General features: G+C 45.9%; 1 protein-coding gene across 1 annotated transcript; it reads left to right on the forward strand.

Moving 5' to 3' along the window:
• The first annotated feature begins 4,857 nt into the window (after positions 1-4,857).
• Positions 4,858-18,037, forward strand: DCAKD (dephospho-CoA kinase domain containing). The gene is made up of 5 exons (XM_018555191.1): positions 4,858-4,890; positions 7,463-7,576; positions 9,057-9,260; positions 13,260-13,347; positions 17,595-18,037. Exons 2-5 carry the CDS (start codon positions 7,465-7,467, stop codon positions 17,878-17,880), a joined length of 690 nt encoding a protein of 229 aa, XP_018410693.1. The 5' UTR covers positions 4,858-4,890; positions 7,463-7,464; the 3' UTR covers positions 17,881-18,037.
• The last annotated feature ends 770 nt before the right edge of the window (positions 18,038-18,807 follow it).

An 18,807-nucleotide genomic window follows, 5' to 3' on the forward strand; every position in this document is an offset into this window, starting at 1 on the left:
TCTACAGGTATTTTACCTAAACTATTATTGATTTCGGGTACATTCCTAGGACTGAGTCCCTGTACACATCCATGCGATCTTTCGTATGTCATAGAGAAGTATTGACGAAGATGCAGCATTGATCACACTTAATGCTTTTGTGTGTCATGTGACATTGCACGACAAGAGAAATCCCATCTTTTCCTATGGTGCCGGTTCACATCAATGCAGTTTTCTTTTGTCTGTTTTTTAAAATGCTGCTTGCACTTCTTTCAATACCATTTTGTCCCCATAGACAACAGAATCATATAAAAAAGCATGTACATGGGCTTTTAGTGTGTTTTTGATGGGGTTTTTTTTGCAATAACAACATGGCTCCTCACCTTCAACATCTGTTGTACACAGGCTGCAGAGGAGATGAGGAGACAAGGCCGCAGAATGCTGGATGAAGAAGCCTTCATCCACCTGGTCAGAGATCCTCTGAGTCTACGCTCTGCCTTTTCTTCTATTGAAATTGCAGCTGCTGCCATAAACATTGGTGTAGTGGCCATAGCACAAGATTGCAGCACAACTACACAGGAAACCAACAGACAGAGGAAGCAGGAGACTCAAAGGCTGATGTTGCCATTTTTATTGTTATGATCAAATGTTTTGGTGACAAACAAACACCCCGTCCCCACCCTACCCAGGCACTTGATTACTCCCGCTAGCCAGAGTCTGGCCTGTGGCCTGGCCTGCGTCATGACACCCCTCTGTAAACACCATCCTGATACTGAAGGGCCAAGGATTCCCTCATGCAATTGTAGGCCTCAAAACCCATTCATTGAAAACACTGTAACAAGGCCTGTAACAATGGCCATTTTCAATGAACCATGAGAGAGTTACAGTCTCCCAAATCCCAACACTTAAGTTTTTATAATAAATCCCTATCACATTTAGCTCTAGGGCAGGTGTAGACAAACTTTGGCACTCCAGCTGTGGTAAAACTACAAATCCCATGAGGCATTGCAAGACTCTGACAACCACAGACATGGCTCTCAGAGGCAGAGGCATGATGGGACTTGTGGTTTCACCACAACTGGAAGGCCAACATTTGGCTACCTTTGAGGTGTGTTCAGTTCCTTAGCCAAGTGCTGAGTAGCCATTATGCAGCACTTCAGTTCGTTGCAGCAGCTTCACTAAACGCTTCGGCAGCACAGTGCTAACCAAAGTGGTGGAGGATAATATTTTTGACTAATAAATACAATTTTCCAACTAATATTTGGTGTGCTCGTCCACCAAAACATTAAATTGCAGGTTCCCTATATATATGGATTTGTGATTGAACTTTGTGTACGGTCAACCTTGCATGGCCACTTCACCTTCTTTCATTATCATTCTGACCTCACCAAGCACAGGCGCAGATCTACGCAGGTTCCTTCCCCACTGTGTACGCTGCGTCTTGGATGGCATCAGTCAAGACTCACCGATACTTGCCACATACCACCAACTCTCATTACAGAGATGGTCACCTGCAGCAAAAGCCACTTACGGCCAATAATTCCGCTAGAATGCAGTGCCGGCCGCCTGGCACGCATCGCACATGGCGGGGGAACGTACTTCCCTGCTATATGTGAGAAAAAAAGCACTCTTTTTGATGTTAGATGCCCCTGCTATGAGGAAGAAAGGGCATAAAAACACTTTGTGGTCACGTGACTGCAAAATAAAAATACATAAGAAGGTACCAAAAAATTATATATAAAAAAATAAATGCCATTATGGCATAAAAATAGTTTTCACTGTATTACTATGTGCGCTACATACTGTGCTCACATAATATACTATATTCACATTTACTTTAATTTCAGCTCACTTCGTGTCCCTGTGACAGGGGATTGGAGGTAGAGCAAGCGATGGGAAATCTCCTTGCTGGGGACAGAGAGATGGAAAGACTTCCATTTGTTGTAGCGTTGGGAGAAGTTGGAATCTCTCTGAGGGTTTATTTATTTCTTCCTGGGCCTTCCCGGCCTATTGCCCCATTTCTTGTCACCTCAGAGGGCTAAATATTGGGTGGCGCTGATGGAGTTGCAGACTGGGGCCCCGTTCACACCAGAGCGCCTCGTCTCGCGTTTTTTCCCCCCTTTTAGCCCCTTAAGGACCAAGGCCTTTTTTTTCCTTTTTTGCTTACGTTTTATAATCCACATTTTAGGCCTAAAAATTACTTTAATTACCCCAAACACAGGGATCTCAAGTCTCCCTGATGTTCAGGGAGTCTCCCTCTTTTGGACAGCAGCTCCCTGATGTCCGTGAGAGAGGCATTTTCTCCCTGAAAAGGTTTACTCTGAGTAAACCTTTCCGGTAAGATATCAGGGGGTAAAGTTTCAGAGTGAGGCTTGCCTCCTGGAGGAAGGTCATGTGATCTCTAGAGTAGCCTCAGAACGAGGCTTGCCTCCTAGAGGAAGGTCATGTGATCTTTAGAGTAGCCTCAAAACATCTAATACATTGTGACCTTTACACTGACAGATACTTGAACATCAATTCTCAATATCGCTTGTAGCTTGTCGCTCCTACATGACCCTTTTTTCAAGCGATTTCGAGCGATTTTGCTCCAGCCCAATGCATACAGCCCAATAGGAAAAAGTTGCACGATGTCGCGCGACAAGTCACTCAATATCGCTCATATAAAAATGCGCGGTTTTCATGTCGCTCAGTGTAAATGGGGCCTTATATGGATTTTATTTTACTCTGTGTGTATGTATGTATGTGTGTATGTGTATATATATATATATATTATCATTATTATTTCCTTTATATTCTGACGACGGATGCTGTAAAAAAAACCCCCAAAAAACAGAAAGGGCACCTCCCTGAAATGAGACGGGAACCTCCCTGAAATAAGGTTTTGCAGGTTGGGATGTCTGCAAACATTATATATTTTCTGAAAGTGAAGTCCCTGTAAAATAACATTTCGGCAGTTGTAAATTTTTATGTTGCACGACATTAGCGAAGCTTATTATCAAACCCAAAAACGTAGTAAAAAATGCACTTAAGTTAAATTTAACTTAAAAAAACTATATAAATCCCTTTTTGTGGTAAAATATAAAAGATGAGGTTGCAACAAGTAAACAACGATAGCCCAGGTTAAAAATTGTGTGTGCGTCCGTGAATCTGCAACAAAATCCAGTACCCCATAAAGTCCATAGTCGACGCTTTAAAAGCCCCTACAGGTCATCAGTTAGAGATACACGTAAATATTGGCCCTAGAATTATTGCTCTCACTCTGGCGTATATGTGTAGCGCAATCGTTTTTGTATGTAGGCGCACCCGACGCGTGTTTACATGAAGACGCATGTGCTCGCTGGGGTGGGAGACTTTAGAACATTTTTTATTATTATTTTTACATTTATTTTATTTAATATTATTTTTAAAACCTTTTTTTTTTTAAGCATTTACTTTAATTGCTAAAGGCTTATAAGCCCCCTATGTGATATCATAGTGGCGGTGACAGGTCCTCATTAAGGTGATAATGGGGGTCCAAAAGACCCCTAGTGTCACATTTACACTCTAAATAAGCTATTGAAGTGCAGATCGCACTTCAATAGCTTATTACTGGGCTTCAGGAGCCCAGCAATGACAGCTCAGGGACCGGAAGTGATGCAATCATTGTCGCTCCCGGTCCCATAGAACGGGGAGGAGTTCAGTAAACAGATGATCGCCGCTCTCTTCCCCAGCTTCCTGCTGACAGCCGAGATTTCAGTCCTGGGCCCGCGCAGGAGGGGCAGCGGAGCGTGGAACACAGGGTGGGGGGCACTTTACTGGCCCGTACAAGCGATCTGGCGACACCAGAATTGCTTTTACCGTAAAGCCGGCCACCGGCTCTACAAATATGAACAGAGTCCGATCTGCTTTTCTGTTTAACCCCTTAAAGACCCAGGATGGAATTATCCTGTCATGGGCTCGTGAAGGGGTTAAAACGCTGTTACATATGAACAGAAAACGCCTGTAAAACGCGCTAAAAAATGCATAAAAATCGCTCAAAAACGGGTTGTAAAAAAACGCGTGAAAAAAACGCTGAAATGCTGTCGCCCTGGTGTAAATGGGGTCTTATGCGCATTCTAAGAACTCCCCACTTCACCCAAAACCAAATATTTGGTGTTAAGCTCTAAACCTCAACTCCAGCCAATACTTTAGTCTTTAGTTTTGGACAGGCTTGGTAAGAGTAAATGCTTCGACAAATTTGTTGTCCATGGCCATGTTGGGGAGTCTTGACCTTACTGTCCCAGTGACAACAGGACCAGAAATGATGGGAGTGGTTGTCACTGCTATAGGAAAACACAGAGCTCAAGACAGAGGTTCCAAATCTTCCCCACTTTTGTTTCTGTGACCCCAAAGGAGAGATTTCCCAACACTTTCTGTCATGAAATCTCCTCAGAGAGGGCACAGGCCACAAGTAGAAACCTGACAGGAGTTCCATTCTGTCCTCACATATAAAAGGTTTTGTCTGAAGTAGGGTTTTTATGGTCATCAACCCGCCATATTTAATATAAACTGTATTATATTTCTCTAATATTCACCACAGCTACATTGTAATCTGCTTTATTATATAACACAGAAATCCAGTCACTGCTCCCTGACCCCCCTACATGTCACACCCAAGAGCTTTTGTAATGCTAGCCTCTGATTGGCTACTGTCCAAACTCCCCCGCCTATCAGCTTTGAAAGCGCCTTCGTCTCCTAGCAACTGTTAATTCCTTGAGGGAGACGGTCACGCAGTATGGGCGGAAGTAAGGGATTAGACCGGGAAGGCTGCGCTATCTTGCCAGTGGTAATATCCAGTAAGGAGAACCGCTATTGGTTGATTTTCCGTATTCCACCAATAGGAGTGCTGTTTGAGAAGATGTGCCTGAAGAGTGGGCTGTCATAGGGCAGGTGGTAAGTGGCCCGTGATATGGGGCGGAATTAATTAGGAGACCACTGGGGGGGCTTGTTATACCTGTAATGCTTACTAGACAACAATGTACGTCTCCATGTCTGTGGTAGTCATGATGATGATCATCACCGATGAGGAGCTGTACGGTGTTGCAGCAGGAGACTGTGTGATGTTTACATGTCGCTGAATTTCAAATCATTGAGCATAGGAGGGATCTGAGGATTTCAGAGCCACCTGCAGCTTGTTATGTCTGTCCTATGGCTTCACAAATGTGTGCTGTCAGTGGCCTTTTGCCTTTCCCTACTATTTATGTGCTTGTACATTTTATTAAAGCCCAAACTTTTTTTAAATTTAATTTTGGATAGTGAATGGAAGGGTTAGAACCCCGGTCAGGTTTCTGTTATCATTGTGAAGATTTACCCTCTTTTTTGAAGTGGGGACACCAGTTCAATTCCCCTTTTGAAGAAACTTCCTCTCACTTCCTATTTTGTCTGTGGAAAATACAGTGAAGGCAAATCTCCCCAAGCTGCAACAAGTCCGGTAGCCTTATCTCCTGGATGGTGGACATTCAGCATCATTTAGACCAGTGATTCTCAACCTGTGTAACCTCAGGACCCACATTTGTCCTTGGTCATTATGTCGTGACCCAAGTCGCACTGCAATGGAGCGCACGACATGGCAGTACCGCGCATTCCAGATCCTCAGCCTGGGATCCAGTGTGAGCTGATGTGCTGTGACGGAGCTCCATCCGTATTTGCATTGCTTGTACAACTCCCTTGTGCACCCTGTAGAGATGGCGGGAGCCAGAATGTGACGTCACTCCGGTCCAGGCATCTCTACAGGACATGTACGGAAGCTGTAAGCAATTCATGTACAGATGGAGCTCCCTCACCATAGCTCCAGCCCACCCTGCTTTATGCTGACACTCAACGTCAATCAGAATATGAATAGCTGCTTGGCACAAGAACTGACATTGCTGCACTGGGGGGAGCCTGAGAAGCCTCTCACCTAGAAAAGTGGAAAGCACGCGGCGACCCACTGAACACGGGGTCGCGACCCACTTTTGGGTCATGGCCCACCATTTGAGAACCAAGGATCTAGATCTTTCCTTCAGAGCTTGACCGTCCCTGGCCCGCCACTTTCATTCATTGGATTTCAGTTTTTGGAGGCTCAGCATCACTTGTGGGTGTTGCCTAATGCAGCCTGCTTATGGTTGCCTATTCCTCCAGACTGACATCCACCAATCAAGGCATTTGATGTTTGCATAACGCCTCCTCCTCCGAGCCAGCCCACTGCTGGTGTCAGGGCTAATGGCTCTTAAGAGGGGTACTGAGTCGGGGTGCTGTGATGTTTTCAGAGGGCTATGTCAGGGGCATCCCGAGGCTGGGTGACACCTGGAGCGGTAACCGAGTGTCACCCCGCCGAGGCGTCATTAAATGGTGTCACCCGGGTGCGTGCTGCACCCCCCTTGTGATGCCACTGGCTATGTAAAGCACCCTGTCAGCCCCTCTCACCAGCTAGGGTCTGCCTGCATTCTATAGAAAAGCACAGGGACCTAGTGATGACATTGCTGGGTCTAAAATAAGTGGTGTCATGAAAATGGAAAGGTTTTATCTAATCATTTTATTAGCATATAAATGAGTGTGAAGGTGGAACCAGGGAAGGTAAAATATAAGCAGATTAAATGTCATTCGGTTGCTGGAAGGGAAGATAAATACCCCATACTTCTGAGTATGAGGAGCATGTGACTCACTCACCTCCCAGGTAACAGAGCTGGCGCTTGGCAATTGGCTGCTTAGGGACCCAGTGCTGTCACATAGGAGTGTGGAGAGATTCCCCAACCCTGTGTAAGCTGTGCCTAGGCACAAGAGGAGTGACACCAAAATGACTGACCCCCTAAGTCAGGCACTCGGTCATGGACTGAGCCCGACAGTGACACGAGTGGGGGGCATGATTCGGTGGCTTACCTGATCCCCTCCTGTCTTTTGCCGGCGTCCATCATCAAGATGGCCCCTGGCAATGAAGTACATCACCACGCATTCGCGATGACATCACACCATAGACATGATAGCACATGCACAGCGGCTGCACTGGTTAACACCCATCCTGGTCCGCCGCTGTGACAAGGGTTGCTTGGGAACATAAATATGGCATTTACTCCTCATTTCCGCATGTAAACGGAGTGGTAGGAGTGCACAAGGAAGATGCATATTAGCTGCTGCAGGGATCGGCATCAGTGTAAACCTGCTGCAATGACATGCATGGACAAAGCAAAGGTGTACCCATCTAAACCTGGATACAGGACGTTGTCTTCTATATCTGCCCATTAGTCATTGGTCATTTACATGACTAATCACATGTATACCAAAACATGAAGCTATATAAGTCACTTAAATGCAGCCCCTGTGGAATGGCCACCAACCGGATAGATTTCAGGTTTCATGGATTTAGTGTGGTCAGACTAGTGAGAGGTTATATCTGATTGTCTGTTGTGGGTCACTAGTGATTTCTGCCTCCAATGTACCATTAAATAACCTCTGTCCTGTATTGTTTTGTCATGTCTTCTCTCTGCAGCAATGTTCCTGGTGGGCCTGTCGGGGGGGATTGCATCGGGTAAAAGCACTGTAGTAACAATCCTTCGAGAGCTGGGCTGTGCTGTGATAGACGCAGATGCCATTGCCAGACAAGGTGTGTATATAATGACCAGTCCTTGATGGAAATGAAATGTGCTCGTATAGATTAGGAAAGCTATTCTGTGCAGCCGACAGACAATTTCAAAGACATAATATATTTACCCACCAATTTAATGCCTCCCAAGAGTTACTTTTAAAGAAGAACTCCGGGCAAATAAAAAACGTACCCTTCAAGTTAGACTATGCCCGCACACACAAAGAGGGGAGAGAGGTGAACATAACTGCCCTTAACAAGCACTTATTCCTTGCAATGTAGGGGTAAACCTACAGCAGGGGTAAGTTATTTAAGCTATTGCAACTGTCAAGGTTGACAGTGTGCTTATGTTAGTTCTCAACCAAACTTTCAAGCCCTCTAATGTCTGGTGTCTTAGCTGATCACATGTGCAGCACCATGGCAACTGCAATCCAAATAGAGGCCAAGATGGCACCTTCCTTGGCTGTAAGGGATAGGAAGTTGTAGTTCTGCTTTATGTTCTTAGTGTCCCATTCAGGACAAAGTGACAGTATCTGCAGGCTTATTCATACCTGTTGGCTATGTTGGAACCATCTTTCTATTGCTCTGATGGAGCAGGGCTTCTGGGTATGGGGGAGCAGGTGGTCCTTGTGGTCACATGCTCAGGTCTGGGCGGACATTTGCCAGGCATGAACACCGTCACATGGGGAGGAGCAGTGACATCACTCCCTGGTAAGCTCCAACACCGAACGGACGCAGGGTGGATTCTGGTAGGGAGGGAGTGTGAATTGGTAAGCATACTAACAGGTGGCACTGTCACTCTACCTCGAATGGTCAGCTGACTGTGTCTCATTAAAGGAAAACTATGGGGTCAGTGTTTTTCCCCATAGTTCTCCTTAGGGTAACGGGGGGACACAAACTAGCGTCCTCCCGTTACCCTAAGCTCAGTATACCGCAAGCTACAGCTCGCGGTATACTGAGACGCCGCAGCCGGAGCGGATCCCGACGTAGATGATGGGATCCGCCCAGCTGCGTGAGTGACACCTGGCTCTGCCTATCTAGAGGCAGAGCCAGCTGTACCCGCCCCCTCCCCCGTCCGTTCCGCCAGTCAGCGCTGGCAGATCGGAGAGGGGAATCCAGCCCCTCCCCCTGTCATGGCCGAGAGCCGTGACAGGATCAAGAGGTGAGCGAACCCGGTATGTGTTCCCTCACCTCCCGATCTACTGAGCCGACCTGTGACAGTCTCATTGTCACAGGTCGGCTAGAACTATGAGGTGAGTGGAAATCACTCACCTCATAGTTCTCCTTTAACTACTGTACTCCTTTTCATTGCTGATTGTGCTGTTTGTATGTGCACAGCCATCATTTAGTGGATTCGTTTTATAATTTAATGGGGGTTATTTTGTGTTGATTTAGCAGCATTGCACTGTTTATATATTGTTTGTTTTAGAGGGTGGGTAAGACATTTAGTTGTATCATTCCATTTTAAATTGTTGCCTTTTGCTTGGTGTTTCTCTTCCAGTGGTCCAGCTGGGGACCCCAGCCTACAGCCAGATTGTGCACCATTTTGGAGAAGAGGTTTTGCTAAAAAGTGGAGAGTTGGACCGTGAGAAGCTGGGAACCATTGTCTTCTCCAGCCCTGAGAAGAGGGCTCTACTCAACTCCATCACCCACCCTCCCATACGTAGAGCAATGCTAAGGCAGACACTGTGGCACTTTTTCCTAGGTGAGCCTAATGTCTCTGATCTGTTTATGACCCTTATACATTCCAGGGTTTTCAACTCATCCTTTTAGGTAGAAAAAACTCAAGCGATCCACAGGTTCTGTAACTGATGAGACTGAGCCCCAGAACTTGCAATAATTTCATGCCATTCATTTAATGTATGAGCTGGTAAGATTGGTCATTTCTCTCTTTTAGCACACAAGGATAGCACGGACAGCGCTCTCGGATTGGACCTGGGGAAATTAATTATGTAACTCTACCTAGCCTGCGGCCCTGGGAATTATGTAACTCTACCTCTACCTAGCCTGCGGCCCTGGGAGACAGGAGGAGTACCTGTGCTTGTGAAACAAAAAAAACAAACGTGAGGGCGCACGTTTGTTTTTTATCTTTCAGATAAAAGCAGAACTCCAGGTAAACATTGTATTAACCCTTGCAGTGGGGCTACCCCCGCACTGCAAGGGTTAAAGGCTTGTTTTTTGCCTAAGGTCCAGAATAAAAAAGCTATACTCACCAAAACCACAGAGCCGGCTTGCTCTTAGACTAGTCCCTGGAGCCTCTCTCCCCCTCTACTGCAGCGTTCTAGGGTCCATGAGTCATCACAACCTATACCCAGTGTATAGGATGTGAGGGTGCCAAGGAGGAGACAGGCAGGGGGGGAGTGCAGTCACAGCTGGCCGGCTCGGAGGTTCGGGTGAATATAACCTTTTTTTTTTTTTTCCTAGTCAAAAAAAGGAGCATTGAACCCTTGCAGTGCAGAGGTAGCCCCATTGCAACGGTTCATAAAATTTGTACCCAGAGTTGTTCTTTAAAGCAAATTAAAGCTTTAAAATGGCTATGCAATTCACAATCTTATTGTACAGTCTCCAGAAGATCTATCAGCACCTAGGCCTGCTCGATAAAATAATTTGTTAGGTAAGCCCTCACACTACGCAGTTATGGTAAATCTACTGACAATTCTATACAGATTGTACAATCAGACAGCAACATGCATAGCCTGCTTGAAATGAACTGTTTGAAGGCAAAGTGACAGGTTCTCTTGCTATGCTGAAATGTCAGTTGAAGGCAAGGTGACAGGTTCTCTTGCTATATTGAAGGCAAAGTGACAGGTTCTCTTGCTATATTGAAATATCAGTTGAAGGCAAGGTGACAGGTTCTCTTTCTATGCCGATATTCCTCTTTGCCATACTCTACCCTCCACTCTGATATAAAGGCCAGAGCTGCAAGAAATACCTAGTACTTCCAGGTATAGAGGAGCATGTAACCTTACCTCTCATGTAACCTTATTCTCTGGATTCAGCGCTTGAGCTTAAGCGGCCAATCCCAGGGCTGAACACTGTCATGTGAGGAAGAATCATGAATTCTGCATATGCTCCAACACAATCGACATGGTGCTTACCCAGGGATTAGACTGCAGCTTTCATTAAAATAATACCTGGTGATCCAGCCTTGTACAGGAACTTTTTGTTACAGAGTGACAACGCTCTGTCCCGGTCTCCTGATTGTGCTCCCGCATTGTCACCCTGTCACATGGGCTTCCAACAGAGACTACAAGTGGCAGTTTCAGTGCACATTACGCAGTCCTGGTCTGCTGGTGTCACTGCATCAGGTAAGCTGCCCTAAGAAACTCCATGCAGTGATCACTGGAGTGCATGTAGACAGGAAGTTGGTGCAAAGTGGCTGCAGCAATGAGATGCAACAAAGAATATAACGTAATGTGAAAACAGGTATTTTATTTAAAACTTGCCATAGTTTATGATACCCAGTGCTTTAGCAAATGAAATGTCACTCAGTTAGTGGTTTACATCTACTTTGATTTGACTGAGATTTCAGATAACACCCCTGGTGTCTTTGTCAAACTTGCCTTTATTTATTTCACAAGACCTTTCACTCTCAGCAGACACAACATCTATAAATAGCTCTTCTGATGTAAAAGGTGACAAATGTCACTCTACCATTAGGGACCAGGCGACAATTCGTCCCACGTTCTCTTCTGGATTTGATAGCATCTGTTTCTGAACAAAGCGCAGCAGAATCTTTCTCCTGCTCCCTGCAGATCTGGAGGCCTACTATAGGAGCGGGATTTCAGCCCGAGCTGATAAGAGAGCCTCCATTATGAGACGGCGCGCTTTGCACAGTGACTGTAAAGAGGGATAGAACATATACGGGAGATTATAAAACGGGGGGGAAAAAAGAGAAACCTTTTCAAATGTAGATATTTCTGAAAGATGAGGACGTCGTGTTCTGTTCTGAGCCCGGTATAAAAGAAGAAGGGGGTCACCGGGGGCCCCTTGATTTGAATGGTGGAGTTTTGTACATCATATAAAGAAAGACATGCCAGAAAATAGACCGCTTTATCGGATTTTCAGAACTACTGAATCTGTATTAACTGCTCTTGCCTGTAAACTGCCATCGTCCCTAACAAAAAGTTGGAAAATGAAGACTGATTAGTTAGCGCACTCCTAGGAGGGGGGGGTGTCGTGGTCGTTGTGCGGCTCCTTGTGTTATTAGACCGGGGTATCTAACTGTGATACTGAGCGGAAAGAAAGGAAGGGAAGGAGCGCAACTAACTGGCGCAGACTTTGCGGAGTGGGATTGTCCAGGGAATAACAGTGAATCGAGATGAAAGTGGGTGGGGATGAACAATGGGCATAATCTGACTGTACAATCTCTGTACAAGCAACTTTAGATTTACCAAAACTGTGTACTGTAAGGACCAATTTATACTATCCAGTCAGTGTCCATCCAATCAAGCAGGTTCTTACACTGCATGGTTGTTGCAGTAGATCGAAAGAAGATTGTACAAGCAGATTGTAGCATGTCTGGTGAGTCTAACAGGGACTCATACAGTGTAATGTGACAAAACAATCAGTAATTAAATGTACTCTTAGCATATATCGTAATTACTGATCAGAAGCAGCCGAGCATGTCCCCATATGTGACAGAGCCTAGGGGCCCTCTGTCCTTCTAACCTCACAGGATTCTATCAGGACTCTGACATGAGAAACATAACCTGCCACTCCTTCTTCTGAATAATTCATGCATTTTTACATTTAAAGCCTATCTCTGGGTAAACCAAAAAACTATCCTTGCAGTAGGACTACCCGTTTATGCCTAAGGGACAGGAAAAAGCTATTTTGCTAACCTGATCCCTAACCTGATCCCTGTTCCTGCTGGCTTCCTACAAGCTGCTGGACTGGTCCCGGCAGCCTCTTCTCCCCTTTGCTCTGGCCATCTAAGTATCGCTAACGTCATGGTATCTAATGCAGGTTCCAAAGACCTGCATTAGAGGCGAGGATGTCAGGGGACAGTCTATGACCTGGAGTGGAGGGGCGAGAGGAGAATGCTGACCGCTGAGGGAGTAGGGATCAGGTAAGTAAATGTGTTTTGGTCCAGTCCCCAAGGCATGAACTAGGGTAGATCCACTGCATAGTTAGCACTGCACTGGATAGTTTTTTTGATTGCTCAGAGATGGGCTTTAATGCAGTTTCAGGGTGTAAGGTGACCCTTTAATTGAAGTCACATTAAATTAGTGTTTTTTGAATAAATGATGGAAAAATACACAGTGCCCATAACTTGCCTCCCCCTTCAGTCCTGAGCTGTACTTCTTTTCCACCACTAGATGTCCTCAGTCAGTATCATTCAACTTATTCCCTTTGAGCCTGGGCTGTCATGGACCCGCTCACTGAGGTGGTATCATTATACAGCCTGGGATCAGAGTAATACTGCATTGAGCGCTGATTACATGTCATCACGTTTAAAAAAAAATAGTTTAGTACATTTATTTATGCAGACCTTCAATATTGCACCTAAAGGGGGGCAGCTGTGGACAAAACGACAGAGGGATTAGAATCTGCAAGGGGGGCTGTCTCTCTTAATGGGGCGCATCTGTATGCTGCCCTCGCAAAATGCCAGCTGAAGTGTAACTGGTGGGGATTTTTTTCTCTCCATATAAAAGATCAGTGTAACTGTATGATTGGTAATCATTTTCTCCCTACACCGTAGGCTATCGATATGTGATCCTTGACATCCCATTGTTGTTTGAAACCAGGACCCTGATGCGTTATATGAAGCTCACTGTACTTGTTTACTGGTAAGAGATCACGGGTGGGGGTGCAGGGGTTCATAAAGGGAAAAGTCCACTTTTGCTTAAACAATGTTATATCATATATAATTGGTATGCAAGCCATTTTGTATTTCAGTGTTGTTAAAGCAGAACTTCGGGCATTTACAAGTAACCCGCCACCCGTCTTTCCCCAACCCTCCAACCCCCCGGTAATTTTTGCCTCCTTTGACAGGCGGCTTTTGAGCATCTGAACACCTCAATAGGGGGCGCTGTGGTACTTCCCGTTGTTTTCAGTGCTGCCTCCCCCTGACCCCCATGTGTTCTTTGCTGCTACTCTCTGATTTCTGTTGCTCTTTTCTACTCTTGCATTATCTACCATGCTTTTCTACATGCTTTTACATTTTATTTTATTTTTTTAATGTAGGTTGGTGGTAGGTTTACATAGCTAAGAGTTCAGAATTATCTTAATAAGATTAATTTGAACAGTTGAGCTGAATCGGATAAGGCGATGATAGTTCATAGGGTCTGAGGTATAAACATTTCATTTGCACAGCATTCCAGCCACTAGATGGAGTTGATCAGCATAGGAAATTCCTATGCTCCTTGACTCCATCTAGTGGCAGGAATGTGTTTGAACAGCCAGGGGCATCCCTAGCCTTTTTGCCTACTTGGATTGTTGAGGGTTTGGGGGGGTTGTGCTGGTGGTGAACGCCACCTGGGGGGGAGGGCCTCTGCATAATCTCCCTGCTCAGCTCTAGCTCCTGCTCTGGCTGGCGTCCCATCCAGTGACATTACTGGTTGCTCTGGCCGGAGGCCTGCCCATCTCCTGGCAAACAGTGACATCACTGGTTGCCAGGAAATGGGCAAGACACTGGCTAGAGAATCCCAGGTTGCTAAGAGTTGGGTGGGGAGAAGTTTATGGCCCTTACACCTCTCCCCACCCGGCTCTTAGCAACCTGGGAAGCCCTGGCCAGAAAGGGGGCGGGAGGCACACTGCAAATATTGTGCAGCAAAGCCTACATTTTAGGGCAGCCCTGCAAACAGCATTTGCCCAGCTGTACCCTGGCAGGAATGTTTATACCCCCAATATCAGCCCCCAAGTGTTAAAATCATATCTATTCTAAACACTTTGGGAATTTTTTGCTGACTTGTCATGTGACCAATTCCAAGGTAACCTTTGCCTGGCCTCATGTTGAAATAGGGACACTGACTGGCCCGCTCTGCCTGAGCGCCAGTTTCCAAATGTTCCTAGGATCACACGTCCAGTATCTCAGCATTGATCTTTCGATCGACCAGTATAAGGAAGCCCAGAAACATGTTTTGTTCTTAACAAGTTTTTATTTTATTTTTAGATTTTCAGCTATCTTAGTCTTACTCAATGCAGCTAGACTGTTGAAATGAATCAGAGCTCATTTTTATCCATAGGTCTGATTTAATAACATTATTGGCAGTGTAGTGGGAGCAGAAGAAGAAGCTTGTGCTCGCCTCTCGCTGGATCCATTAATCACACACAGAAAACAAGGTCTGGTGCAGATCACTGGTTAGAATAAGATACATTAATTACCTTAATTGATTGTCTGCCCCGAGGAATGGCAAGCTTTCCATTACACAAGATTTTATCTGTTGCGTTTACCTCCACGTTCCAATATTTCGCTTCGACTGATGAGTGCTAGGATCGTTCTGTTGTTTGCTTTAAAAACAATTTAGAAAATAAGAGTATAGGATGTGAGGTGAGAGATCAAAACATTCATTTGATTCAAATGTATTTCTGGCCGTACAATTATGTGATTTAAGAATAGGTAGAAGGGTATAAAAAGGGAATTGGCTATATCCTGTAAGGACAGCAGGGGAAGGCTAAGATTTAAAGTGATATTAAAGTTACACATTTGTAAAGTGACACTAAACTCAGGAGTTATATCTTAAAAATGCATTCGCCTACTTTAATTGTTAACAAAAAATGTATCTTATTTTTCTATCACTCGGCTGTAGATCCTCAAATCATCTCTGAATTGGTGCTGACACTGTCCTTCCTTCTGGAGGGGGGCTACTTTTGTTACCCCTGGTCCCTGTGTGTCTTGTAAAGCAGCCACCGCTCCAAGCTCACTCCCGCGATGGACTACAATCTCATTACAAATGAGTAAACTAAATTGAGATTGTAGTCCACACTGGACCACAGGCTGAGGATCCACCGGGAAATTCATTTTTTTTGGAGTGTGTATGTGTGTGTGAGAATGTGTATGTGGTTTTGTGTGTCTGTACCCGTTCACACTAGTACAGTGCGTTAATCACACATAGGGTTGCCACCTGTCACGGATTCACTTGGACAGTCCGGGTTTCAGGCCAGCTGAAACCCAGACACAGCACATATAGGACTCAAAACCCGGACTGTCCAGGTGAAACCGGGAATTTGACATCCCTAATCACACACCCTAAGACGTTTCACTGGTCATCCAACCAGCTTTCTCAATTCAGAATGGATTCTGAATTGAGAAAGCTGGTCGGATGTCCAGTGAGACGTCTTCAAGAAAAATACAGCAAGTCCAGTTGCCTTGACTTATTTTTTACAGCTATACCATGACCTGGATGAATAAGAACCTTCACAGATCTAATCACACAGTCCCATGCAATTAGTGTACTGTACCACACAATAGCACCTACTGCACGTTCTGGTGTGGAAAGGTGCATTGCGATGACACCCCAAACACACCTCATGCCCACAGTTCAATCACCCGAACGCGTGGTACCGCAATGCTATGCATTTCAGTGCGGTGCAACCTAATGACCCTGGACAAATGTGTGTCCTGAGGTTACACAGGTTGAGAACTAGTGGGAGCCGTTAGTACATGTATCTTGATGCTGTCACATGGTTCTTAGTACATACTGGTCTCATTGGGCCCCTAAAAGAAGGCAGCAGATGATTAGCCTCCTGGGGCTCCCAAAATGAGGCAGCAGATGATTAAAGTGCCAGTGACTACCCAACACCGAGTTGTCAGGTTCGGATGGGCTTCCACTTTGAGTGCAGTGTGTACATGTTCCAGGCCAGATCCATGTCCACATCTTAACAGATGAGCGGTCACAATAGATATAAAGGGGAAGTGAGAGCATTGATCTGTCAGGATAAAGCAGCTCATTAAGAGTCTGTGGACGGAGAAGTCTGAAGAATCAGAACCAATTATTATTCCTAACAAATTCCACTTCAGCCGAGAGCAATTTCAATCTAGTTTGGCTTATTAGAGTGTTTTTCTTTTCTAACTAACAAATCAAATGTTTCGATGGACAGGAGTCACGCCGGGGCCGACCTGGGGTGTAACTGCAGACAAAGCAGCTTTGACAAGACCCGTGAGGTCAGGAGGCGCGGGCCTTGTGTACCAGAATAAACATCATACTTTTTTTCTTTCACATTCCTTCCTGTTCTATCTAAAGAAGTTTAAAGAAGAACTCCGGGAATTTTAAAAACTTACTCTTGCAGTGGGGCTACCCCAGCACTGCAAGGGTTAAGAGTTTGTTTGTCTAGGAGGCTCAAATAAAGCTGCATTACTCACCTGATCCTCAGGCCCACTGCGGTCGGCGCTCACCTCTCTCATCCTCCACTCCGGTTGCGGAATGTCTTTCGGTGTCCTCATGTCTAATGCAAGTCGCATCACAGCACCCTGCCTCTCAAGAGCCCTCAGACCTTATTCAAGCAGTGGGCTGGCTCTTGGGAGGAGTTATGCAAATATCAAAATGCCTTGATGGGTGGATGTCAGGTAAGTCTTAGGAGCAGGCATTCTTAGGCAAATTGCATTTGCCTGCAGACCACCCTAAACATGTCCCATGTGTGATGCCAAGCCTCCATGAGTAAAGCAACTGAAATCCAATGAACTAAAGGGCTGGGGAGGAACGGGCATGATCAGTGACGTCGCGAGGGGAGTGCGGCCTGCACCGGGTGACACCATCAGAGGGGGTGACACCGAAATGACTGACAGTCATTTTGCTGAAAAGTCGGGCACTCAGTCATGGACCGAGAGCCCAATAGTTGAACGAGAGAGGAGCCGGGGTCCCCTCCTCTCTTTGTTGGCATCTATCACCAAGATGGCCCCGGCAGGTAAGCACGCGTGGCGTCATTACGTGCATTCGTGATGACCTCACACGCATCCATGATGACATCCCAGCGGGGTGTCACCTGGCGACCGCTCCGGGTGACACCACCCCTGGGCATAATGATATGAATTTAAAAATAACACCACCAAATCCATGCACTTTTTGAGCAAAGCTTTATTGTCCCTGTTTCGCAGTGACCCCCAGACGCAAGTGGAGCGTCTGATTCGGAGGAGCGGCTTGTCAAGGGAGGAGGTCCAGAACCGTTTAGCAGCCCAGCTACCAATTGACAGCAAACTTCCACTTGCTGACCACGTCATCGACAACTCCGGAGACAGAGACAGCACGAGGCGACAAGTTCTACAACTCCACGCGAAACTGGAGTCCTCCTTGGACTACCTCCCGACTCGAATCGCCGCAGTGGCCATGGCTGCTGGGCTTGTGGCTTTATTGTGGCACCTAGCCCGGCGATTATGGCAGTAGGGAGCCAAGTCAAAGGAAGTGTGACCTAATGACTGTGACCATTTTTTTTTTCTTTGTACATGCCTTGAAAAGGATTTTAACTGCTTTTAACAATGTATTCCCAGATAACCCAAAATGCGTTGGAAGGCGAGAAAGTTTACCACTTGAATGTGTGCAGCTCAGGTAGACCTAACCCAGCAACAAAGTAAAAACAGTGAAGCGCCACGGACTGTCAGTCCTTAATGGGAATTGCTGTTAGGCATACTGCAGGATGCTGCCCCAAAGAAGCCGGGAAAGCTGGAAATCTAGGAAATAAGCACAAGAGGGGCGCCTTTCCTGGTGCAGATCACTTTTATTTCAATAAACATAAATAGAAAACCGAATCATACTCACAAACATGAGTGTCACAAAGTCATGAGGTGAGGACTGACAAGCAGTGAGATGTCCACTAGGTGATACCAGTATAGTGGTGACGTTAACGCGTTTCCGTGGCACGCCCCCTTTTCCTCTATCCATCACGTATAGGAGACTTAGTTCTCATAGTACTTCAGCACATGCTGACAACTGACACGCTGTTGTCCTCATATGCATTAGCAAGTCCGGTTTTCGGAGGCCGTGATTGGCTGAAGCACTGGCGACACCCAGTGGGTGGAGCCCGAGCTGCTCCGGGTCCCCATTGGCTGATCGCGGCACTCCTTCCCAAGCACGGTGCCCGAGACGGACAAAGCCACGGCTGCAACTGAATCTACACTGTGACAAGCGCTTATCGCTCGCCTCTGATTGGCCACTCATACTTTTTAAGTTGGAGAGAGGAAGGGTGACGCTATGTTCTGATGAAGGGGGCGTGCCCCGGAAACGCGTTAACGTCACCACTATACTGGTATCACCTAGTGGACATCTCACTGCTTGTCAGTTTTCTATTTATGTTTATTGAAATAAAAGTGATCT

The sequence above is a fragment of the Nanorana parkeri genome, unplaced genomic scaffold (genome assembly GCF_000935625.1).
Source record: "Nanorana parkeri isolate BGI_ZX_2015 unplaced genomic scaffold, ASM93562v1 scaffold187, whole genome shotgun sequence".
NCBI lineage: Eukaryota > Metazoa > Chordata > Amphibia > Anura > Dicroglossidae > Nanorana > Nanorana parkeri.